The sequence below is a fragment of the Lepidothrix coronata genome, unplaced genomic scaffold (genome assembly GCF_001604755.1).
Source record: "Lepidothrix coronata isolate B3197 unplaced genomic scaffold, Lepidothrix_coronata-1.0 Scaffold133, whole genome shotgun sequence".
Taxonomy (NCBI): domain Eukaryota; kingdom Metazoa; phylum Chordata; class Aves; order Passeriformes; family Pipridae; genus Lepidothrix; species Lepidothrix coronata.
In genome coordinates this window covers 2,515,228-2,541,990 of record NW_016690313.1, presented here as the reverse complement: position 1 = coordinate 2,541,990, position 26,763 = coordinate 2,515,228, and the positions used below count along the sequence as shown (strand labels likewise).

The window sequence follows — 26,763 nt, the reverse complement described above, 5'->3', positions numbered from 1 at the left end:
GTATGTGATTCTGCTGAGGGGTCTCACACAGAAGAATGAAGACAATAAGCTGAACAAAGTATGAAATGAGTAGTAGCTGCTATCACAAGGTGTCTTGCTTTAATGACAGAGTGTTCAGGGAGTGGGACCTCTAATGAGGTAAAACCCTCTCTTCTCCTTCATTTATTTCTCTCCCCCAGATATTGACAAATTTTGAAGTTACGAGGAGTCCGAATGAAGGAGAAAAAAGATAACAATTTTACTAAAAAAGTGAGAAAAAAGCAGAACAAAACAAAAATAACAGCAGAAAAAATGTTACTTGGTTAAAATGAGAAAAAACCTGTCCAGAGAAGTGGTGAAATCAGTAGCAGTGAATTCTTTTCCTTACCTATTGTGATTGTGTGCTTAGCAGAGAATTACAGTTCTGTTTTCTTTCATTCACTACATCGCTGTTACTGTCTTTGATCTGATGATTTTTTTTTGATCTAGGTAGTGTATTTTTCTATCTGGCAAGGTAAAGAAAGGATTTTTAGAACAAAGTTCACATATTATCACTGTGGGTTCAGGAACTTTGAAGGAATGCTGCCTATGCAATAACTTAGCAGTGAATACCAGAAAAAGGCAGTAAGCTATCAACTGTTAATATTCTATGTCCAGACTACCTTTGTGGTGTATGGGATCTGAAACAGTTTCTCTTTCCTCTTTGGAAGCATTACATGACTTCTGAGGAATTTAAAATAAGATCTTAAATAAGCAATTGGGCAAAAGATGTGGAGAACTGTATCTAGTGAGCTGGTCGTATTGCTGAAAATTCATTATAATTTAAGCAAAACTCATTATGTTCAGTGTGATTATTAGAGTGATTTTAAATTATAGATCTACTCGTGAAAATCTGAAATGCTTTGTTTAGGTATTTCATTGTATTCTTTGTGATTTTGAATGTATCTATTCCTCCCTCTCCTGCAAATAATAACTTACTGAATTTCATGGTAGTTTTGAAAAAATAATAAATTAAATGAAATATTTCCAGTATAAAAATGTTCTTCAATCTCATTTTTTTTTTATTTTCCGCACTTTGACAGGAATTATTTTCTGTTTTCATTTTTTCCTGTTTAAGTCCATGACTTCCAGTGAGATGCACGTTTGCACTATGTGTTATTATCACTGCTTTATTATCACATTATTTCACTCATGCTCCTGTTTTGAATGGAAGTCAGGCATGTGTGCTGAAAGAGAAGGTTTGGCAATAAAAATGTTTTGGTATATAATTAAGAACGGTATGTTGTCAGCTGACAATAGTGTATGAAAAGGAGAACAGTAAAGAAAGCCTGATAGGGAGTATTCCACAGATGCAGTCTAATAACACAGAAGTAAAGAAAGCTTGAAAGGAATGATAGCAGGTAAAATCATTATCCTAGAATAGAATGACGTGGTAAAGTGCAGTGAAAGATAACTTCATGTTTATGTTTCTGGTGTCATGGCTCTCATCGGCTGTCAGTTTTTGTTTAAAAAGAAGAAATAAAAAAGCTCAGAAAATATTTCAGGAAATTCAGGGAAAGTAGTAATTTTATCATAAAGATGAAAATTTAAAAAAAGGAACATGTAAAGAAAAATTTTCAGTGGTCATGTCAGGATGCTTCTCAAGATCTCCCTGTTAGATTTAAAGAGCTAATAGTAGAGATTAAATATTAAAAATAGGAAGCCTCCTGCTGCCTCCAAACGTCCTCCATTGCTGCTCCCTCATATGGTAATGTTGAACAGACTTCCTTTCAAAATTTTGCATATCACCTAAGCCTACTCCTTTCCTGAAGCCACATGTAGTTTTCATAATATATACAAATGTACTTTTCATGCTTACTCTATAAGTCTGAATAGAAGGAAATGGAAAAAGATGTCCTCTGTGGAGAAGGTAAAATGATTGCTAGTTCTTTAGTTTGCTCCTGAAAATATAAACTGCAGTTTTATTAGGAAGCTATGCTGCACAGTGCAATATAGTTGCACAGAAATACAGTAGCATGGATAATTTTGGCAGCCTGTCTTGTTGTCTTTGATGCCCAAGATAGTTTGGATATCTTTGCATATGAAAATATGTACCCAGTTTTCTTTCCTAGGTTATTATACAGTTATTTGCACAAGAAAAACCCTGACCCAGTATGCAATTAAAATCATCAATCTGTTTTTGGAATAAAGTAATTGAAAGGACGATTCCAGTAAATCTGTTTTTGGTTTATCCATGCCTTCAAACACAAAAAAATGAATGCTAATTTAGTCATGTGCTTAGAAAAATTCTCACAAAGCACACCTTAGATTATTCTGAGTCAAGAGTCTGTTTTTAAAATGTAAAAAATGGGTGTATTACTTTTTTAAAATATTTCACAGCTAATTCCATGTAAATTAAGACACTAACCACTGAAACATCCTTTGGTGTGAATATTACTGAAGATGTTAATGCCAAGTTCATTGTAACAGTATTAGGGAGAGTTAGTAATCAAAATAAATGGGGTGGTTTTCATGAATCAGCAGTAATCAATCTCCCTGATAGTGTTCTTATGAAGAACAATAAATTATATTGGAAGAAAGTTTTCTTTTACAAGAATCAACCATTCTACTCAGAACAGAAAAGCTGTTCATGTAGATTTTTCAGTTTTAGGTAGTTGCCATGCTGAAGTTCACAGATCAGACATCACCTCCGTCAAAATTCTGACCCGAAATCTTCAAGTTGTTTCCATGACTACTTCTGGTTATACATGATTTAATGGCTCTGAATTAATCTATTATTATCTCTGAAATGTCTCTTAAAAACCAAGACATAAAGAGATACAGAAAGCTGCTTTTCCTTGATGCACTTCTGATATTCAGTGTGTTTTTGCATTGTGTCTTTCTCTCCTTCCTGCTTCTCTGTTCCAAGCTGATTTTCCCTGCAAGTCTACAAAACGACATGTATACATATCTGTGTGTGTGCCAGTTTATATAAATATATATCTATGATGCTCCATACTGTCCTCTTTGGGCTCTAAGACTCCAGGGCAACATGTAAACACCACTTTATGGTGATGTTTACAAATGTTCCAAGTGTCAGCAGTGGGTCGGTTTTGTTGTTGTTTCCATGAGGAAGAAAATACATTTCAAAGTCTGTTTACTTATCTTTCATTCTTCCTCTACTGTTTTCTGCTTCTGCAACTTTTCCCGATGTATTTGTCTCTAAAAAATAGCTACCAGTGAGGTGGTGCTATTATGTAGTGGTGATACTGAGATTCAGTGCTTGGATTCAGTACTTCCATTTCCAGTGGCAGCACCTTTTTTTCTGCTGGTGGATTCTTCCCTTCTCTTCTCAGAGTTTCCATGGGGAAATCAACCTCAAGACATTTGAGTAAGTCTCTCTTTAGTATGTTACTTCATTAGCAGTAAGGGTTTAGTAAAATTATTTTTCTCTAGCACATTTAATGTCCGAATTCATGAGCTGTCGTAGGGAGGAAATGAATTCTGTTCTGATGGTTACATCATCACCGTGAAATAAGATTTTGGGGAGAGAAATTTAGCAAATTTAGGTAGAGAAGAATCCAGAGGCCCAGCTGTGTTTACCCATCTATCTTTTAGATCCCAGGCATTAGTCTGTTGGCATATTTACTTCCCTTGCATAATTTTACAAATCTAAATCCAAATTATACCACCCACATGGAGGAAAGTTGAACTTCATCCTTTCTGCTGTACAGGCAAAATAAATATATTGTGCTGTGGGAGTTTAATTCTTGTGTACTGTGTCAGTCGTCGCTTATGTAAATGAATGCTCCTCTTGCTGGTTATGACTGAGAATTGATGTTTTCTATGTATTCATATAAATGTGAAACCTTGCTATATTTTTTTTGCTAAGAGAACAACAGTCCTTGAAGTCAGACATTGAAACACAGACTCTTCACTGCCTGAGCTACACCCCACTGTAAAAGTTGTTTGCCCCTGTCTGGGTGTGTTGGGTCAGAACAACCTGCTCTGAGCTAAGTCCAATGACAGATGATATGAAAATAGTTGTCAACCTCCGTGTTTATGTGCACATGTATATAAAATAGGTAGAAATCATGCTCATTTTCATTGCCATCCATGGTAAATTTCAGGAAACTGTAAAGCAAATAATAAAATATAATTTTTAAAGTTCTTGTTCCCAGCTTTTCCTTTAGCATTTATATATGAAATAATGGTAATGAAAATCTTACATACGAAATGAACAAGTTAGACCATGTCTTCCATGTCAGATGTGATTTACTGGCTATTGATAGTTAGTTAGAATAAATTAATTTATTAAAGTAAACACATGTATAAACTAATAATGCAGCATTTCCTAGGACAAATTAATACTGAAGTACTTTGAATTTTTTTCCTGGATAAAAATACCTTTGCTGCTATTCCAACCAGAGTCAATAACTACAGGTATTTAAGTAGACATCAAGTCGATCGATCAAAGAAGTCAAAGTAAAGAATGATGGGTCGGAGTCTCAGCTCTCTGTACTATTTCATTGTATAAAACATGACAACATAAGGTTCCTTGAATGACTATTTAATTAGTCCCCTAGAATAATTAATGCAATACAACCTCCTAAAGGTTAGTCAGTGGTCAGATGAGTTGCAAGCTTAAAATGACAAAGTGGAAATGCACTTAAGGGGTCTCTTTGTATTGTGAAGGTGAATGTTGTAAGAGGGTAGCTTTTTGCTTTAACTTCAGTGCTGTTAAGTGTGGTTGAATATTAAAATCTGACTTTGGTCTACAAAATAGTAAATATTTTATATTAGTATGGTAAAACGATATTATCCTATTACATTATATAGCATATGTGTAGTAGCATATTAATGTATTTTGACATAATAATATTTCGTCTACATTGCTATTTTATGTTAATAGTCACTAGCTAATTGTGAAAGTCTGAAGTAAGAAAGTCTGTTGTAAGAGGAGGACTGTACATGTTTGGGCAAAGAAGAATAGTGATTGCTTTGAAAATGATGATTTTTCATTTACATAATATACATTAGAAGCACAGTAAATTAAGGAGATATTAGAGTCAAATAGTTCCATTAATTGTATTAAAGTAATGATAAGGTTCTACATAACTTAAGAAACTACATATATTTCTGTGTAGAATTATAGCTGTTAAGCCTCAAATAAAGCCAATTTGACCTGAATTCAAAACAAAGAAGAGCAAGTGGTTCTCCCAAAAATGAACAGTGGAAATACTTATTAAAGGTTTTTTGGGTTTAGAAAGGTTATATGGATTTGGGGGCAGCTGGACAACATTATAGGAAGTTATTAAATACTTAGAAACCTGAGCTGACATTGGCTGAACACTGGGAAGGTGGTAGAAGGAAATACCACCTGTTTCCTAGGACGTGCTCTCTCCTAGGGAGGTTTCTTGCTGTAGCTTTGGTGTGTAACCAAATTAGAGAGAACCTTTCATAGTGGTTTGAATGTACTTGACATTTAACTGTTCCACAGCTTAAGCTGCAAATACCTGGTCACGTGAATGGGAATTTGCTTAAAATTCATAAAAAATAAATGCCTATAGAGGTTTTGTCAGCCTTTAAGCCCTTGCTGTTAGGTTAGTCCTGTTGGGAGCTGTCAGTGGTGGAATGAATGTGAAATGAATGGTTGCAACATGTGTGTTGTACCTTCGTGTGGTTCCATCTAACCTCTGAATTTACTTAGGTACTGCATGTTATTCGTTATTTTAAACTTTTCACCAGTATAAGGTGGAAAACAAAGAAAACATACTGCTGTATCATGATACAGTCATTTACTGTTACATAACATACTGTTACATAAATCTAAAATTTGCTCCTGTTTTCAGAATGGTTCTAACTCACTCTTCTAGAATATTTGTTTCTATGCATGGGGTGAAAAAATGGGAAAAGTTTAATTTACAGAGCAGAACACTAGAGTGAAATAAATGAAGTTGAAATAGTTACAATTTCTGTGAGTTGTTCTATTTAAATTAATTGGGGAGAGATAGAGCCAGTAAACCAGCTGTTCCCTCTCTGTGAAAAGGGCATTGCTCATTAATTAGAATATGAACAAAAGTTTATTTAAAAATCCCTCCATGTTGGCTAAATCCAAGGAAATTCATCTTGTACATTTGAATAGATTATTTTATAACTTTGCTAAATATTTGCATTGTTTTTCCACCTTTTTTTTTTTTTTGCTTGAGCCAAAACTCCTTTTTCTAGGTTAAATGGATCAATGTATTTTGCCTTGTGTAAAGTGTAAACTTCAGTTGAATGATAATGTTAGTATTTTGAATTTTACACTTTCAGACTTGTCATGTTATTTGTTATAAGGATCACCATCTATAAAGCGACCAAAAATGTTGACAAATAGTAAAGAAAACCAAGGAACTGCAGCAGATCTGTAGTGGCAAAGCATCAGGTAATAGTTAAATCTGATGCAAACCAGTGTGTGCATTATGAGCAAGCTTAATGTTGAGTGAAGTGCCACTTCACAGCCTCACATTTGAAGTTCTTGTATTTAAAGACTTTGAAAGGACAAGGTTAAGTTCAATTGTTGAAATCTGAACTATATTGCAATACTCTAAAATGAGTTTTTTATATCAAATTAAGTTTTCGTATGTGTGGAAGAAAACCGATCAGGTTTCAGGAAATCTAGAGGACTAAGAAGGTGGAGAGGATGAAGAGATTAGAGAATGTTGATTAGTCCTTTTTATACATATTTTTCAGGTGAAACAGGAAATCTTAGCATAGAGGAGAGTAAGGACTTTGCACAAAATATTTCTTCCCATGCTTTTCTCCTTTTCTGATCCTTTTCTGTCAGGAAAAAGGTGAAAGAATGAATCAGAGATTTATTGGTCCAAGCCAGCAGATAAACTATAAACAAGCTGTGCCTGAATGCCCACTGTACTAACAGCTCATTCACTGTGCTAGGTATAGATAATGGCCAATATACCCTGACTCATGTGTTTAATTGAAATTTCTGCTCCCTGTTCTTCTTACACATTATGGAACTCCTTCAGATGAACTGAAAAAAACTCTGACTAAATCACCAGATAAATTTTTTTACTGGCACAGGTATTTCTGCATTATATATAGGCAACATTGCTTGAGAACTGCACTAAAGTGAAACTAATGGTGCCAGTAGCATTCAGGTGAATCAGTCCTGAAATCAATATAGTGTAGGTCAGGTTCACTGCACCAATGTGCAAAGTGGCTTCACTATTGCACTTCTCAACCCGTGGGGGTAGTACTCTGAAAGTGGTCTGAGAAAAACAGATGGAAAATTTCTTTCTACTGTAATGACTGATCATTGTTTCTTGAACATTGCCCCCAAATAATTCTATTTGGTGCGGATGAATCTGAGGTCATATTTGGATACTGTCATAATCTGAGAAATAAAATGTCTCTCTAAGACTGAAGAAAAGCACCTGTTTCAGAAACGAGGAAAGAAAGGCTAGAAATAATAATCCAAAAAAAAGTAAAAGTGAATTACAAAAAGATAGATGTAATTTGCAGAATGTCTGTACAGAAATTGCATGAGCAGAAAATGTATAAGAGAAGTTCCAGATCTCCCCCTTGGGGGAATTTGGGCTAGGCTCTTTGTATTTGATTTTGCCTGCTCCATGAACCATAATAAAAACAGCTCTGGTCTGATTTTGTAAAATACTTGTGCAGGTATCTTTCATTGTTGAAGAGCAGATTCATTGCTTATGTCTTGAACCTGAAAAAAGCTTGGATTTTAAAAACTTCCATATTCAAATTTGTGTTTTTGAACCTTTAATCTACTAGCTCACCTTCAAACCTCTGCATCTTACACCTTCAGATCATTACACCTATGACATAAAAAGCTTTTACTACTATCCCCATTCAGAATTCTTAGAAGGGGTGACAGGCCCTGTGTTCACTGTGCTATCAATCTAGTTTGACACTCTTTACTGCCTTAAATTGGATTTCAGATACTGGTTATCTAAATATCAAGGAAGATATTGAGGTGCTGGAGTGTGTGCAAAGAGGGATTGAGAGCACAAGTCTTATGAGGAGTGGCTGAGGAAGCTGGAGTTGTTGAGTTTGGAGAAAAGGAGGCTCAGGGGGAATGTTACTGCTTTCTACAATTGTGTGAAAGGAGGTTGTAGCCACATGGGGGTCAGCCTCTTCTCCCAAGTACCAATTGACAGGACAAGATGAATTGTCCTCAAGTTACACCAGGGGATGTTTAGGTTGGATATTAGGAAAAATTTCTTCACTGAGGGGGTTGTCAGGCACTGGAACGGGCTGCCCAGGGAAGAGGGGGGAGTCACCATCCCTGAAGATCCTTAAGAGATGTGTAGATATGGCACTTAGGGACTTGGTTTAGTGGTGGACTCGGCAGTGTGTTGGACTCCGTGATCTTAAAGGATCATCAGCTGAAGCTTGATATACTTAAATAATGTTCCCAGGTATATGATGATGCACTCCTTTGTAATAGTAGATGGTCTGAGAAAGACTGTTGGTTTTTATTTTGGGACTTAAAAAAACGAAGAAAGAGGAAGAATCTTGTTAGAACGCTTTAGGTTTTGCAGACAGAGGAGTTCTCAGAAGCACTAAATATATAAAAAGCCGGCAGCGAGGGATGTGGGTGTAAGACAAATGTTTCACATAGAAACAAGTGAGCTGGTATCCAGTATTTATGCTGCTGATATCATGCACTAACACATGGTTCTGTTTATCAGTATCAATAGAGAGTGTAGCTATTGAATATAACACTGAGTATTATAAATTTCGTATCCAAATAATCCAAATATCATTCATTTCTGAGACCCATTGTTTAAAAGATGCAGCATTCACAGATGTCTGGTCTCATATATACATAGGTGTAATGTATCCTACTTGAAACCAACATGATTGTTTTGGACAGTTTGTGTTTAAATGAGTGCTACTTCTCCAGAAGATGATGATAGTTTCTCAGTTTACCTTTTCAGATTTCAAAGTCTTCAGCACCTGGGGGTGCTGGTCAATAGTTGGCTGAACATGAGCCAGCAGTGTGCCCAGGTGGCCAAGAAGGCCAGTGACATTCTGGCCCATGTCCGGAGTAGTGTGGCCAGCAGGGCTATGATTATCCCTCTGTGCTTGGCAGTGGCAAGGCCACACATTAATTGCTGTCCAGTTCTGGGCCCCTCATTTCAACACAGACATTGAGGGGCTGGAGTGGGTCCAGAGAAGGGCAACAAAGCTGGTGAGAGGTCTGGAGATTAAGTCATATGAGGAGCAGCTGAGGGAGCTGGGGGTGTTTAGTCAGAAGAGGAGATTCAGGAGAGTCCTTATTACTCTCTACAACTGCTTGAAAAGGAGGTCATGGTAAGAGGGGGGTCAGCCTCTTCTCCCAGACAACTAGTGACAGAACAAGAGGAGATGGCCTCAAGCTGCACCAGGAGGGGTTCAGGTTGGGTATCAGGAAGAACTTTTTCACTGAGAGGGTGGTTAAGCTTTGGAGAGGGCTGCCCAGGGAGGTGTTGGAGTCACCATCCCTGGAAGTGTTCAGGCAGTTACTGGACATGGCATTTAGTTTAGTTGTTATGGTGGTGTTTGGTCAGAGGTCCAATGATCTTGGAGGTTCTTTCCAGTCTAATGATTTTATGATTCTATAGTCTGACACCAGCTGATATAGTCTCTGTCCGTTCTGAATCATGCAAAGCACAGAATACAAAAATAGCTTGCATTAGCAGCAACATGTAAATCAGGGTTTTCCATATCAAGGTCAGACAATCCCTTGTGTTTGGAAGCATGGTGGGAAGCAACTAGTCAAGATTTAAACATTGCTAACATGGCATTGAAAGAGCACTTGGGCTAGAATATCCATGAAAACATTCCAATCAATACCATTTCTTTTTTATTTTTTTAGATTTATTTCTCTCTTGGAGAAAATACAAGTATGTTTGTTCTATACAATTTGCCCAGGTACAAAACAGAGAGAAAATTGCTTCAATTTACTTTACTTTAATTTTCTTTTTTAATTCCCCTTGAAAATAAGAATCAGCAGAAGTTCATATCAATACACATCACACAATAATTTTAAGGCTTTTTCACAGCTGAAAGAAATAACTGGAATATGGGTTTTGTGAAGCTGTTTTGTTTTGTTCTAATTTATTGGAAATCCTGAGCAACTGATGCATATCAACATTTTATTCTTACGGCTTTTTTACATATTCATCCTACCATTATGTGGACATTTCTGTGGTTTAGGAAATGCTGTGTTATATGCTGTTCATGATAGGACTCTTCATCTTTTTAGATGCCATATTCAGTGTACTTTTATTATATCTTCTCTAGAGTGATGCCATGGCATCATCAGGACTCTTCTTCAAAGATGGCAAAAAGCGCATTGATTACATCCTGGTCTACAAGAAATCAAGTCCACAGGTAGAAAAAAGAAGCACATTTGAGAAGAATTTGAGAGCAGAAGGGCTGATGTTAGAACGGGAGGTGAGTCTTGTAGCTTATGTGGCATAAAAACTGAATTGATAAAAGATTCCTGACAATCTTACAAGCCTTTCCAGTCAGGCTGTCCCCACCAGCTGTTTAATTGTATTAAATTAATAAGAAAAAATGTTTGATAGCGTGTGTTTAAAATGATTTGGGGATACGTGGTGGAGCACAGAGGTGTGGTGCAGTACAGAGGGAAAAATTCCAACTACTAATGCTTGCAGAACAGAAGCTTCAGTAACCTGTGTTATTTCTTTAATATGTAACCTTTATGTCTTTCAGCAGAATGCATGATGCTAAATATCTCACTGTTTTTCAAAGGATTAAGGTTGTCACTACCTAGTTAATCCATGGCTAGTAATAGAAGTATTAATATAAAAAAAGGAGAACAGAGTCAGGAAAACAACCTTGTATTTTTGCTGTTTCATGAATCACCTACAAAACAGGTGTGTGTTTAGTTTATCCTGAAGTAAGATCCTACACTTCATGTATATCTCATCCTGATTTATTCTTTTCAACTCAGTAGAATGTCCTACGTTTGAGCAATGAGCTTGCAAGTTATAGCTCACAATGTAGCATATAAATATTAATAAATAACCTACCTGACTAAAATTTGGTTTTAAGACTTTTAAGAATTGTTGTAGTCTAGTAGTAAAAATATCTAGTTTTGTTCCAATTTCAATAAATAGTAAAATCTCAGCTGTTGTCAATTCAGAATTATTGACACTTAAGAAAAAAAATTATGAGATCATCATTCTGCTTATCAAAGGTTTTAAATTGTCTTCCACTAGTAGGTTTTTTTCCACATCTTTTGAGAAAAGTAAAATCCTCGAGGTGGTACTATTGAGCTATGATGTGACTTTATGGAACTGGTAGGTAGAACTGTGAACATTTAACTACATTTTCTTTTACCTTTGCTTACCAAAACTTGCAAACTCCAGTTTTTGGAGGCTTTAATCAGACTCAACTCAAATATCAAAATATCTACTTATAAAATCTCAAGCAAATACATCTGGGAGAAGGATGTGGAAATGCAGTCTTCATAAGAGAAGACAAATATAGAAACCTGCAAGGCTGAACTCTTGTTTTATATTCAAATAAGTTGGTGGTGAAAAAACATTTAGAGTATACCTTATAATTTTTACCAAAAAAAAATCTCAATTCCTACAGAGATCACATTTAAAAGTTCCTAGCAGATATTGCAATTACTTAACCATTCCCTGGAGATACCATTTTGACAGGGTGCAACCTGGAGCCTCCTCTCAGCTGTTCTTACTTGTCTAGCAACTGAGCATTCTTCTCCTTAAATGGGAGACACACAGAATGGTCTTCAAACTGCTCAAACTAAGATGATTTTGTGGAGATTCAGAATTAAGTAATTTATTCCATGTAAAAAAGTGCTGCATGAAGTCTTTCTCTGCTTTACTTGTGTTCATGAGCAAAGATCTTTCCAACAGAGTCCTTTTGTCATACTAGTCTGTGCATATTATGGAGTTTGTGAGGGGAAAAAAGTTACTAATTTTCCTTTGCCTAGCTGAGAGCACTTCCTGTGCTTTCAGACTTGCACACCGACTTCAGACCTAAAATCAGAATTTGACCCTGAAGAATGCTTCTAGGAAGGTAGTTGCCATAAAGGTTTAAATTATTAACGTGCATTTGTTTGTTACTTCTCTTTACAGCCAGCTGTTACAAACAGTGATATCATGTTTGTTAAAGTTCACTGTCCATGGGAGACGTTGTGCAAATACGCAGAAAGAATGAACATCAGGATGCCTTTCAGGTATTGTGGAAACTATTTTAAGAAACCTATAATTTAGTGCTTAATATTAAAAGTTCATTATTTACTTAAGGCTAAAATGCAGTCTTTACAGCTCTGTAGCCAGCCACGCTCATATTTGATTTAGTGATATGATTAGGAAGAGAAGAGAGGAGGAACAAATAGTCCTGCTCTTGCCTCGTTTTTGCACAGTGCTCTGGGGTGCTTGTTTTCAAACTTACCCTCTAAGTCAAATTGAGCATATGTCTTTAGAAAACACTGTTAGTAGTTCACACATTGTTTTGGATATCCTTGGCAGAGTTTCAGATATTCTCCCTCTGAGCTCAAGTAATTCTTTGTGATTTTAGGGTTTTTCTGAAGCCTTCCCCAAAGGCAAGCAAAATGACACAAAAATCTTCCATGTCTCCAGTATAACACGTATTGTCACAATTTGAGTAAAATGAGGTCCAGTAGCTTTCCTTAGGCAGAATAATGAACTGAACTGAGTTCCTTGTCTGTGTGCTAAACAAGTTCTGTCATATGTTTTTGCAATAAATATTTGTTATTGGTTTGTAGGACCAGGTTAAAATCTCCTGCAATAATACAGAAATTTTAAAAGAGAAAATGTGCCTTATCAAATTGATTAATAATGTTCTTAGAGAGACAGAAGAACACATAGTGTGCTGTAAACCTCCTAAGGAGTTAAAGTGGTAACTAGATTCCAAAATTGTGTGACTCATGGAAAATACCCTTACGGCACTCCTTTCTCACTCAAACTGCCAACTACTCAGTGTTTCATGCTGTGGCAGTGTGACTCTCTTGCATTGGTCCTAAGCCAGAAACAGTCATTGTGAAGCATCCTTTGCTCAAAACCTGCTTCATATACCCACTTCTGTAATGAGTTTCCACATCATCCCATTAAGCCTTCAAAGGCTTTTCCATAACAAAAATGTTTTCTGTAACAGTCATCTTCCATATGGTTAAGAATATCATTATAGTGCTGTTTGAGCTTCTGTAATTTGAGTAATACTTGTAAATATTTTAAATATAGAAGTCTTTACGTATGCGTACGCACACATAAATAATCTAAATTCCAATTAAAAAAATAATTCCTTCTTACTTTCGATACATGAAATCACAAAATTGAGTTTTAGCAATGGTTTGATTTCTTCATAATTTTAGTTACTTCACAGATCAGTAGTACTCTTCAGAAAAAAAAAAGGCTGACTTTTGCAATGCTACTTTATTTGCAAGGCATTCTAGGCTATATTTGTTTGTTATATTATTAGCTGACATGTAAATATGTTCTCTTTATTATTTTCCTGAAGTGTCTGATCCATGTTTCTTTTTCCTGAGCTTTAGCTTCTTTTTATCCCGTTCAGTTCAGTACACCAAAAGCTGAACTTTTTATTTTCGCCATGTTGGGAGTTTTGCTGTAGTATGAAATAAATTTATTTGGTAAGAAACTTTTCCACCTCTACCTCTGTAATAGAACTGTGAGAAAAAGTAAAGTGGTCAACACTGCTTTTCTCTTTAAAAAGATTTTAATAGGAATTTAAATGAAATTGCAATCTAAAACAGGCCAGCAGCCTGTCTGAAGTGTCCCCTACAGGAGATGAGCAGTGTTCCGTGATGCCTTCTCTCTTCACTTCTGTAAAATTTGTGGTTTAGAGACTTATAGTTTGTGGTTTAGAGACTTACTGAGGAGGCAGAGTTCATGTCATTCATGTCTTCATCTTTATATTTGCTCCTGATGGCTTTTCATGGATGCAAAAATAACAGTCTAGACTCCCGTAACAACATGATGTAAACACGCATTTTGTAATTTCATTACGTGTTCTGTCAAAACCACTGTTTTTTAAGTCTTGAGCTTACTTGTTTAAAGCAAACCTTTCCTAATTGGATGGCCTATATTGTTTTTCTGAGGTGGGCAGAGGAACCTCAAATATACAATTCTCTCACACAATTACAGTGAACTAGAGTAGCTTCCTCCCAAAAAGTTTCAGGTCACCCTTAGATAGATTTAAGTAGGCCTGAGAGGAGAAGGGAGTTGGACTTGATGATCTGTGTGAGTCCCTTCCTACTTGAGATATCCTGTGAGTGTAAAAAACAGATTATTTCTCTTAGCCTTTATTTGTTTTATCAGTGTTTTCTGACTGTCCAGTTTTAGTGTATAGCTGAAAAGAAAGGTAACCTTCCCTGCAGTACTTTAATGCTGTACACCCTTGTTCTCTTGCACAGTCATGCAAAATTTTGGCTTTTGGTTATGGTCACTAAAATATACCATGTATCAGTATCATATATCAATAACACATGAAGAATTAAACTTTTTAGGTTCATTTTGCTCAATCCAGGAATCTAAACAAAATCGACAGAATTATTATTACATGGGTTATTTCTCTCTATTGCTGGAAAGTAAAAATACTTTTATTTTGGCCCAAGGGTCTACCCAGCATCCCAGAACTCTTTTAGCATGGCATTATACTAAAATGTTTTGGCAGATTTATAGGATCCATCAGATATATATAATATAGATGGTATCTCAGTGTTTCAATTGCAAAAGGAAATTTTTCTAACATTTCAAAAGACAGTGGTAATCACTGTTCTCTTGTATGTTAGGCTGACTTTTGCAATGCTGCTTTATTTCAAAGTATATGTATATGGTTTCAAACAGGATTTTTGTAAGCTCCAAGGTGAGGTAATGACTGAATTATAACTTTTTAAAAAATGTATAGATATTTTTGTTAAGTATATGGTCTGTCAGTAGAAATGAAACTATTATGTATTTCCAGAACTCAGACAAAAGTTTAATTTTATTTATGTCTACAAATAAATAATGAAACATTATTATTATGTGTAATGAATAAATTATTTGTATCTGTAACTTAGTTGGACTCCATCTATGCGAAACAGCTAAGGGAATTAAGGAAGGGTTTTGTTAAAAAATGTCTGAAAATCCTTTAATCATTGCTTCATTTGCAATTCTGCCTAGTGGTACTAAGTATCAGGCTGCCAGCAGCTTGCAGATTGGTGGATAAACAATTTTGCAGTGGCCACATATTTTCCATCACTCTTTTTAATGTATTAATTTCAGTGTTTCTTCAAGGTAAGTAATGTACTTTATTCAATCTCAAATACTGCCCAGATGGGCAGTTGCAGATCTTGTTAAATTCTGAGGAATCTGCAAGATCGAGGCCTTTGTGTGGTTGAAATGTGACATGAAATGATAGGAGGAGACCAGAAAAAAGCCTGAACACCTGAAACTAGGTGTGCAAAATATTATAGTGCAGCAAATACGTCTCTGTTTGGTTTCAGAATAACTGTTCTCAGAAGGCTTGACTGGGAATTCCTGGTCCTGTTTCTCTAAGTGTCTATAGGCAGTGAAAGGTGGAGAGAAAAGAACTGTTAAAGGAGCTATTTATTATCTATTGTTATTGTTATTAGCTACAAATCTGAAATGTAATTTTGACTCAGGAACGAATGTAAAAAAAAGTGAAACTACGTCAATGACTTACTCAATTACAGTTGCATTTTTGAAGTGATTTCACCTTTCTGTCTATGAAAACGCATGTTTTAGAATGTCCAACGTTCTTCTTTAATGTATGTGTCCTTTTCAACTGTATCCTCCTTGATTAATCTCAGCTGATTTTTGCTGTTCTTTCAGGAAAAAATGTTATTACACTGACTGGAGGAGCAAAACCATGGGCAGGTTGGTGGGTGATGTGTAGCTTCTAATTTTGTCAGATAGTCACCCTGGTAAAGAAAATCCATTCGCAGTTGTAAATTTATCCATGAAACTTGGCAAATTGGATTATTTTCCTGAAAACTCAAAATATATCAGCTTAAAGTGTTAAAATATTCATCTGTAACAAGGTGCAGTACTTTGAAGCTTTGCCAGCTATCATTTAAAAATCAAAAAATGTTAATGCTGGGGGGAAAAAAGCAGGCCTTATCCTGGCCTTTAAGATTTAATACTGGAGCTATCGCTGCTGTTGTCTCTGCTGAATCCAAGGCATTCCTTTTTAGCATGAGGCATACTTTTGAGTGTATGGCTCAGATTCTGGCAGTCAACTGTTTCCTTAGACGTGCAAACATATTTTCTCTCCCGTGTGTCCTGATGATCAGGAACAGATCAGTGCCACACACCGAAGGCTGCTTTGAACTTTTATTTGATGGCTGACAGAATAACTTGGAAAACTCATCTGTAGCTCTGCTGTTGGTGGTGCTTCTGTCAGCCAGGAGAAGGGTACAAGAGGCTACAGGGATGGGTGAAAGGAGCTTGGGGCTGCTGAGGAGTGAGGACAGGGGACACTGTGAGCTGTAATCACTCCCCATTGCTGTAGTCAGACATAATGATGTCTTGTAAATCATACACACCAATGGAAAAGATACATGAAAATATTTTACATGAGGGAAATCTCCCGAGAGAGTTCCCTGTCGTGGGTTTTCTGGAGATGGGTCTTGAGATGACATAACATCGGATTTAGGTTCTCTGTCGTTGCTTTAGATGATGAAGAGCTCTCATTATTTCTCCAGAACAATTTAAGTACTCTCACGATAGCAATTTGCAAGATGATCTGCTAACAAAAACAGACAAAGCACTGTTGAATGGTAGAGGGAGAAAACTCGAACAAAAAGCAGATAAAATATTTTGAAATAAACCAATCTACAACATAAATTTACAACTGCGTTTTTCCCTCTTCCCGGTCATTCGCATGCTTGCTCCATTTCAGCGTGCATTGTGAAAAATGTAAGTGATGTGCTTTTAATGCAAGGGCAAAATCAACAAGCTTTACTTCAAAATTGTCTCATTTCATCTGTAATCCATCTGGTGAGTCCTGCATATTAAATAAATTTATTTTCCTTATTTAGAAGGATATTTTCCCTATTCAGGTATCTGAAACGTGCAACTGAAGTTGCACAGTACTTGTGAATCAAGTGATAAGCAATTTTCATGCCAGATTGAGTTTTCATTTGAGGCAAATGCTTTTACCTCTGTTGTCCTTTGTGAGAATTTGGGGATGAATATTTTTCTGAATATTTTTTCTGACACTTTGTGTAATTCAGTGCACAAAGGAATAATGTGAAAACAAAAAAAAAAGCTACATCTGAGAATGAAAGCTAACTCTAAGATTACTGACATACACATTTCATCATTTTAACTTCTACAGCTGTCATTGTTTCCTTGCATCTTACAGCTTTTCAAACTCAAACTGCTTGTCTGTAATTTATTAAATATCTTGTTAATATTTCTAAGTTATTAAATAGAGTTTATAAGAGCTACAGTGAATTACTTTACTAAAATGCTTGTATATCAAAGATAAAATTTGAAGGCTATAGAGTTTTCTAATTTAGGAATATGAAGTAACACTAGCATATTAGACCCTGCTGTGACCTGTACACTTCTCTGGCTTTATTGACATGGTTATATGACAGATGTTCTTTAAAAAGTCTGCAGAAGATTTTTAGGTGCACAAATGAAAGGACAGAAGATAAATGTAGTCCTTACTGGTACACTTTCTTTTATGTGGTATCTATGTGGTATCTCTATTTCTTTATTTATATAGCTTTAGAAAAAGTCCTTAACATTGTACTTAATCCTATGAAATGTGATTTCTGTTCATAGAATCACACTATAGAAATAGTTCTCTCGTATTTATTAAGAGCAGTATTTGAAAAGCCTTCAAAAAATCTTCTCAAAGGAAAGGAATATGCCAGTAAATAGTGTGGGTATCAAAAATTGTCTGAACTCTCAGATTTAAGACTAAATAATCTAATAAATCAGTCTTGAATCTGCCGTGTTAGACATGCTGATTTCATGCTGGTAAAGAATGACATCAAGGAAAAGAAAATGAAAAGATAGTTGTCTTATAGTGCAGATTCCCTCTGCCCACTGAAATGTTGAAATCACTTAATACTTCTAAGGACAGAGAACCAAAAATTACTGTTTAGCAACTGACCTGCAGCAAGTTTGCTTTGCAGAAGGACTTGTGAAATCTTACGGATTTCAGTCTGCACACTGAAGTGAAATTGCTGATGTCATTCCATGGAATAAACATAGTATCTTTTTTTTTTTTCCTTTTATTTGATGATAATTGTGTCCCTGTGTTGAATCTGTCAACCATTACATGCTTCCTGTTACAAAACCTGGAAAAGCACCATGCCCATGTAACTTGGTGGCACAAGGGTGACATTTCTGGCCAGTCTTGAGAAGCACAAACACTGAGCAAACTACGGGGTGGTGATTTCTGTCAAAGCTACCTAACAAGACCGGTGGAGTTGCTTAATTCTGGTGTCTCATTCCATGAGTTTGATCAAATAATGCTAAACTCACCTATACAGTGTTCCTTTGTATTGCAGTTATGTAGAATAAATGTAACCCGCAAGGATTTTTGGATGGACTAATTCTGTAAAAAAAGATTAACCAACCAGATAAATCAGAACGGTACCGCCGAGGTTGGAATTTGGGCAAAACTGACATTGCAAGCACCTTCCCAGAATATTAAATTTTATAGCTAAGAATGAAATGCACAGGTGTTTCAGAATACCTTGGTCTGAGGTGCGCAGCGTTCCAGGAGCACCAACTGGAGTGGTTGCAGTAAGAGCACACCTGAAGCAGCAGCCCATGTCCTGTGCTTCTGCTGGGACACTTCTGATCTCATTGCCTGAACTACTGACTTCCCCAGACCAGCTCTGTCTGCTTTTACTCTCACTAAATAGATGACATTGAATAGATTAAATCAGGAATCTGTCTAAACTGCTACTTCGGACCTAGAAAGCCACTCTGAGTAGAAATGCTAATACTTAGTCCTATGATTTAGGCAAAAATTTGTCTTTAAATGAAGGCACCAGGAAAATTCAGTTCTTCTTCTACAGTAAAATAACATAAGTCAGGAGAAGTGTCTTGTTGGATTATTTTTATACATGGGGGTGATGTTCTTTTCAGTTGCTATGCTATGTGAAGTCACTAAATTTTGAAATGATCAACCGTAAGTGATGTAATGAAAAGGCAGTAACACCTTAGATAAAAAACCTTTTTGTCTCAGAAGAGAAACTGCAAATGGAGTGGAGACATAAGTATTAATTTATTCCAATGCTGTCTTTCATGTTAAAAAGAGCAGACATGAATTTTAAACGAGTTAATTTCTTTATTTTTCATCTACTATTTTTTTTTTAGATTTTTGTATGAAAGAAATGATCAAGACTTTTCACATAACCAATTTTAAAATAATTTCATGATAAAAGAACCTGAATTCAGATGCACTGTTTTTCTCTTTTTCCTGATGCATCTGCATATTTTTCTCATTAAAGAAAAGTCTGGATTTTGACTAAAAAAATCACCATGTGTATGACAAAAAAAAAAAGATGAAGAAAATAAAGGGAAACTGTAGTTATAGGCACTGTGTACTGGGAGAACTTGCACTGGAACTAATAAAGATGATCAACTCATGCACTAAGGTGTTATTAAGGAGACTGTTATGGGATGCACCTGCCTGGGAACTGTATTCTGTGTTTCAACTTCATGAACATATTATTTTCTTTGGCTCATAATGGTTAGAGTCAAACACAAGTGGTGGCTCTCAAGGTACAGTTACATACAGAGTGTGAATCAATACCTTGCAATATATAGTGAGAAGAAAATGTTGAGAATTTTAAATGTAACTGTAAAATCCTGCTCCCACATTTGGCTGAGATTTCTGTCTGACACTGTGTCAAATAGGGGCAGAACATTTTTGCTGATGTTGATAATAAGAGATACATCTTCACCTGGGTCACTTTGCTGCCTTAGAGCAATTTACTGTATCATCACTTATTACTCTTTATTATGAACATTATGAAATAATGTTCATGAACGTTATGAAATATTATGAACATCATGAATATAACTTTTTATTGTGGACATTATGAAATGGGTAGCTATGCTTCTGCTTAGCACAGCCAATGAAGTATTCACCTCAGAGGAAAAAAAAAATTGTTACTAAGTGTTACACTTCTCGTGGATATGAGATATATGTGCTTTATCTATCACGCATACATGTTCACTGAGTAGAGCCCAAATCCTACTGAGAAAAATACTGTTTAGGGAATGTTTTTCTCAAATTTAGACTTTTTCGGAATCTCTGATATGCTTATAGTGTCACAATATAGCACTTGTTTAGTATGAAATCTACTCCTTAAATATCCATATTGCATTGCAGTTGAGTGTGAAAAAAGTTAGGTCAGCAAGGAGTGCAAAACTGAAGTGATAAGTAACTTTGAGCGTTTGCTTGAAAATTTAGTGCACTTCACTATATTTACCCTGAATAAACAATGTCCTGAGACACTATTTAGGCTAGTTGCCAGTAGAAAAAAACCCCAAAACATTTATGTTGGCAGTATATAATCTAACTGAGGATAAAACATTGATGTTCTGTTTGTCTTTTGTAGTGTTAATTTTTAAGAATCTGGAGGAAGCCGTATCTAGGTTTGTTTTTTTTTTCCTAAATACTGCATAACCATTTCAGTGTAACATGATTTGATAATTAGGTGTGCTGTTTCATAAGGCAATATCAGTTCTTAGATTTTTAGGAAAAATTTGCAGGGAAAAGCTTTCTGCAGTCAGAAAACCATAATCTGATCCTTAGCACTCTCATATTTACTTTTACATTTATGAATTTTACTGTGAGTCTTGCCAGGCAAGAGAGGGGGGAGGAGTTCCACTTGAGAAAGTAATTAGATATGTTCTTGAGTAAAGCATAAGCATCCACTGTTCTGCCAGGTGAACTACTTTGGAAAATTATTTTTTCCAATTTTTTCAGTACTGCAGTCGCATCTCAAACCACATCCCACTGATTTTAGGACGAGTTGTGCTCAAGTGTGCAAGATGGATTGCAAATAAATATTTTTCATTTTGCTTTTCAACTCCTTATCCTTCTCTTTTAGTTGCCTAATTGGAAATTTCCTGATTTCATTTCATTTCTGGTACAATGTCACTAAATATACGATGCTGGAGATAGAAATACCGAGGAGGTGAGAGTGTGTAAATCTGATTTCTCGCTGTCTCAGTTTGCAGAGGAATATGAGGGAGCTGAAAAGTTGGTTGCCCAGAAACCCAATGAAGCTTGATAAGGAGGCCCTGCCTGATCTGGAGGAGACAGATTGCTACACAGCACCCTTCAGCCGTGCACGCATCCACCAGTAAGTGCTGGAGCTGGAAAGGCAGCGCCAGAGACCTCAAGGATTTTCTGTTTTCTCATTTCTGCCAGAGAGGTGGCTGCTAACAGATGGTCACTGGCAAATGCCTAAGTATCGTATTTGGTAGTTTCATGTGTTTTCTCTTAAAGCCAAAAATCTGCTCTGCCTTACCTGTTATTGGATAGTCACTCGGTAGCACAGGCAGAAATTTGACTGAAAAATTATCGCTGCCTCTTTGGTTTAGAAGTTTTTTAGTTTTTCTTTCCATTGCATTACAAAATGCAAATACTTGCTCAAGTTGGCTTTGCTTAATAACATATTTAACTCAGGCAAAACCTGATACAGCTGTTGATATTGGGAACACCTGGAGGCAAGCTAAAACCAGGGATGATTTTTTTTTAAGCTAAAACCAGGGATGATTTTTTTTTTAAGCTAAAACCAGGGATGATTTTTTTTNTTTTTTTTTTTAAGCTAAAACCAGGGATGATTTTTTTTTTCTGTCTTATCAGATCTGCATTTTGAAAGGTCTCCTGCCTCTGAAAGTACAAATAGATGTACACCAAATATCAACTATATGTGGTCAAATCAACATGTTGACAGTGATGTAGTCAAACTGTGCCATAAATCTTTTCAGTACCCAAAAAATTAGAATTTAAAATTCTGACTGTTCCTTAGTTTTTTTCTGACTGTCCTTTATTTTGTGACAGTTGTTTTAGGAGAGAAAATTTAATTTAAAGTAGAAATATGAATTAGGCTAAACAAGATTTCTTCAGTAAAGAAGTTATATTCTAGTGGACTGACTTTACCCCTGAAAGACAGAGTAATTGCATGATAGTCTCTCTTTTTTTTTTTTCCCAGTAATTGCCTATATTCAATGGGTCAAGCCCCTGGTTTTAGTGTTTTTTTTCTCAACCAGCTCAGCTGATGTAATCAACTGTTAATAGTATCACTTTTGGCACAGCTGAGCAGGCGAAAGCTCCTGCATGTCGGATTTCTGGCATCCAGAATGGAGCCATCTGTGCAAGGATGCTTTATTTGGCTCCATCCGAGGATACTCTAAGGGCAAATGGTTCTGGAGATGCTACTCAAATTTCCAGTGCATGGATTTTTTTTTTTTTTTAATTAGTAGTTTTGGTGGTTCCATGCCATAGACATCTGTCACCTCATAACTAATTTGAATTTAAGGCCACCACTGCTACTGAAGATCTTTAATTAACTATATCCAGAACAGAAATTACCTAGATAGTAGGATATTTTAGAATTTACTTTTAGTTATTCTGTTTTCCCGAAAATTATCTGTGATGAGGATAATTGTATTGGACCTGCTCTAGGGATGTAAGATCTTATGTCTTATTCAGGAAAGTAAAGATCCAAATCACTGTAAGAAGGAAACACTTGAGCAGCTATGTTTCAACACATGTGCATTGTTTTGAATATTAAAAAACATTAATTATTTTAATAGTTTTACGATAAACAACAAAGATAGCTTCTTCAGCAATTCCACAAGAAGTAGAATCGTGCATCACGTGCTACAGAGAACTAAGTATGAAGATGGAAAATCCAAAATGGGTGAGAATGCTGTATTATTTTTCCTAACTTGAAGCTATAAAATTTTATATCTTTACTCGCCTGAAAAAATACCATTTGAGTAAAATAATTTAAGTTTTTCTTTCCGTGAAATCTTTTCATTCACTCAGGATCAGAGTTGAAGCAATGTTCCCATCATTATCTTCCTAAATAACTCAGTGAAAATTGACAATATTTTTCACCTAATTACTCATTCCTTAAAATAAAGTGGAGAGGTTATTATAATTTTACTGATCAAGAGCCACAATAAAGGTAACATATACCTCAGAAAACTGACAGGGTTTTCAAGGACTGATCCTAATATTTCTGCTGCTGTCCAGCAGTTCCAGTCCAGCAGAATCGATGTGAGCTACACTTGACTTATTTGAGGTCTCTGTGCAAATCAGAGGCAGTTGATCTGAAGACTAAATTCGGTTTATATCAACACTCCTAATATAGTATTAGTTTTTAGAAGATGTGCCTATTAATTTTCATTTGAAATGACCAAGGGAGAGATGTATGTGTGATTTCCTGGTTTTTTTTCTGCGGGAATTAAATTAAGAATTAAATATGTAATGGCATATTAAAACCTTACACTTATGAAAATTAAACAAATTACAGAAGGTTGTTCCTTGAGTTTCTGAAGAAAAGCAGTAGTAAGAAAAACATAGACAACAAGGATTCAAATCTAACACCTTTGCAGTTGATGATGGCAAATTTCATTATGAGATTAATTTAGCATAATTTGTATATTTGAACAGTCAAATCTGAATTCCATCACATGTTCTTATTTCTTGGGGAAACTCTTGACTACAGGTCTGCTCTTACAGGCAACTGAATCTTTTTATTGTAACTATCAATGGTTATTTATTTTTTATTTTTTATAATGTGCTGTGATAGTATAACAAATCTGGATTTAGAAAGGCTCTAGCAACTGAACCAGAATGCAGCAGTCAGTGTGGTGCAGAACACTGCTCTGATATGAAGTTCAACTGGCTTAAATTTAAAAATACCAGGTTAGCTTTTAACCCTGCTGGGGTTTCACTGCCTCGAGGGTTGTGTGTCCATACCACTCTCTGTGTGTGTCAGATCATCTGGTTACCCATCAAATCTGTGTCATGTGCTCTGCTGAGTACAACGGGAATGTAACTATCTTCTCACACTCGATCTGACACAAGCACCCAATGCTGAGAGAAAAGTTGCAGGCTTTGGCCCTCAGCAAGTTGCTGTAGTTTGACAGAGCCAGAAATCTGAAAGGATCAACAAGACCTGCTCAAATAATTGGTGGGATTATTGATTATTGTCATCTTTAGCAGCATCCTGATCATCTAATATTAATTTTTGTTCTCAATATGACTTGAAAGTTCACACTACTTGAATTTGTCTACTTCTGTAATTTTTCCTTTTGTCTGCAGCCCAGGCGCTTTTTCCTCTTTTGTTTATATCAGAACTAATGCTTTTTCTTTTTTTAAGGTATTAATAGGTTACTAAATAACGGAACATATGAAGCAGCATTTCCACCACATGAGGTAACCTGGTTAATTTGATTTTTATTTCTACATTTAGATTAAAGCTTGCCCTAATGGTTTGGGATCCTACTTTAATTTTGTCCTGCAAGTTTTTAATTTTACTATGTAGTCTGTTGATACTTTTTTTATTTGTAGCTCTTACTTTAATATTGACTTTTAAATTTTTTTCTTACATTGTGTATTATAATAACATCCTGGAGCATTTTCTTGCTGAACTAGGATATTATAATTTCTATCTGATTTTTATGAACTGGACAATGCCTGTGGAGTTCTTAGTGAGAGTATCAGTTGTTCCAAATTTTTCCAGCCACTTATATTAAATTGTTTTTGCTTACCACATACAAAATGTTTTGTTTTTCTAATAGCTTGGGCATTTGATCACAGTTAGGGAGACCACTTAATTATTTCCCATTTGGTCTTTCCCAAACAGTTCTGGATAATTTCTACTTGACAATATCTTTTTCAGTAGGTTAAAGTCTACTGAAGACTGTAAACCTATGAAGTAAAAAAAACAAACAACTTGTGTATGGCTTACGAGGGTTTTCAGACAATCTTTTGGTATTGAAAAGGAAGTCACATTCAGTCATTTGAAATGCTCTCAGGGGTGTGGTAATTGCAGCTCTGAACTCTGTGGTTGTTTGGGCTCAATATCGTGACTTGGTCTCATGTTTCGAAGGACTGGGTGTTGCAAATGGCTGAGAGTAATTTTTTCAATATGCTATTAATAATTAAATACTGGGAATATAGAGGAGGAGTATTTTAGATAAATAATTTAACATCATTGTTAACGCTTCAGCTGTGTGCTACTGACTTCAGGGAAAAGCTGGCTCTACTACCAGAAAAGCCTGTGAAGCTTTCTCTGGCATCAAAGCTATGCTGTCATATCCATTTTATATGTTCCTCTTTTTTAGCATAAGCTACTGTTTCCACATTGCAGTTAAGGTTAATGAAGTCATATTTTTAAGCTACTTTTATCTTAATTGCTACCTGACTTGATGCTAGGGACTAGTGGTTAAACATTCATTTTTTTTTTTTTTAATTTTTTTTCTTTGCTACATGAGCAAATAAGAGTGAAAATTCAATCCCAGTGGGAATGCTGAGACTTGAACTCTATTATGGATAAACAGGGCAGAAAGAAGCAGGGAAAAAAATATTTTAAAACATGCAGCAGTGGGTAATGCTGTATGCATTGCAGTCATTCAGCCAGCTGACTGTGAGAATAAGTTAATGCTCTGTTCCTAGGTGTTCCTAGATGTTGCAAAGGTCACACTCAGAGTTGACATCTTTGGTATGATGTTTTGCTGACTGTAAGGAGAAAGGAGTAGACTTGGACTCTTTGCTATGTTTAGCTTTGTTTTTAACTCATTCTTAAGCCAGAGGATCAGCAGATTGCAACGAGTAAATGGCGTTCTTTGAATCGTGGGGAATGCTCAAGATTTCAAATAAATGATAAAATTCTAAATGGCTAAATTAGATGGATCTACCAGGGTCAAGAATCTGTCTGATCACTAACTCTAAACTACTGCTCTGGGGAGCTTCCTCACAACAAATGACTTGGCTCACTTCCAGTTAATTGATCAAATATTTTCTTTACCATAGCCATGTGGTGGAGGTTTTTTGGGGGAAAAAGTTCAACTAAGGGAAATATCCTGCTTCAGCATTGGAGCAAAATTACAAATACAAGAGATTCTGCTCAGCATTGTTCTAGCAAATCTGTGTGTTACCTTTTGACTGCCAAGCATGAGGCTATTATTTTAGTCTGTCCCGTGGTCTGTAAATGTCAGACATGGCCTGGGAAGGACTCCTTTTGGTTCAGACTGACTCTGTGTTCTGCTTTTAATGCCTCAAGAGTCCTATGTAGCTTCAAAATGTTGCCAATCCTGTTGTTTCCATCATCTTAGAAAATGTGTACCACACAAAGACTAAATTTTTTATATACTTTCAAACGGTAGTGAATTAAAGTCATAGAAAATGTCTAGGAGAAGAGAACTGAGCTGATGTACCAGAAGTGTCTAAAATTTTGTAGAAATTGAAATAGGTGAAAGCATACAAATAGGCATATAATAGTGCAATAGAAGCAATGTACTTGAAGTCATATAAAGAGTTGAGTACTTCTTTATAGTCTTGTATTAATATATTTCTGTCATTAATTATTAGAGAAACTGGCCATTTCAGAAGCATATGTAACCCTGTGTCTTCTGTCAGGCTTATATTAGCTCCAGGTGACATATCCCAGAAGTGTCCAGAATAAGAGACTTATGTATTAAGGAATATTTCTATTAAAATTATATTCCAAAATACTAAGAAACTTAT

The 26,763-nt window shown here is 35.8% G+C and overlaps 1 protein-coding gene across 1 annotated transcript in view; it reads left to right on the top strand.

Annotated features, from left to right (window-relative positions):
- ANO3 (anoctamin 3) overlaps nucleotides 1-26,763 on the top strand; it is a 134,849-nt gene that overhangs the window by 64,128 nt on the left and 43,958 nt on the right. Inside the window, exons 5-10 of the mRNA XM_017826973.1 lie at nucleotides 10,273-10,425; nucleotides 12,105-12,205; nucleotides 15,846-15,890; nucleotides 21,227-21,358; nucleotides 22,818-22,924; nucleotides 24,395-24,458. Coding sequence (XP_017682462.1) covers nucleotides 10,273-10,425; nucleotides 12,105-12,205; nucleotides 15,846-15,890; nucleotides 21,227-21,358; nucleotides 22,818-22,924; nucleotides 24,395-24,458 — 602 coding nt within the window. The remainder of the gene's footprint in view (nucleotides 1-10,272; nucleotides 10,426-12,104; nucleotides 12,206-15,845; nucleotides 15,891-21,226; nucleotides 21,359-22,817; nucleotides 22,925-24,394; nucleotides 24,459-26,763) is intronic.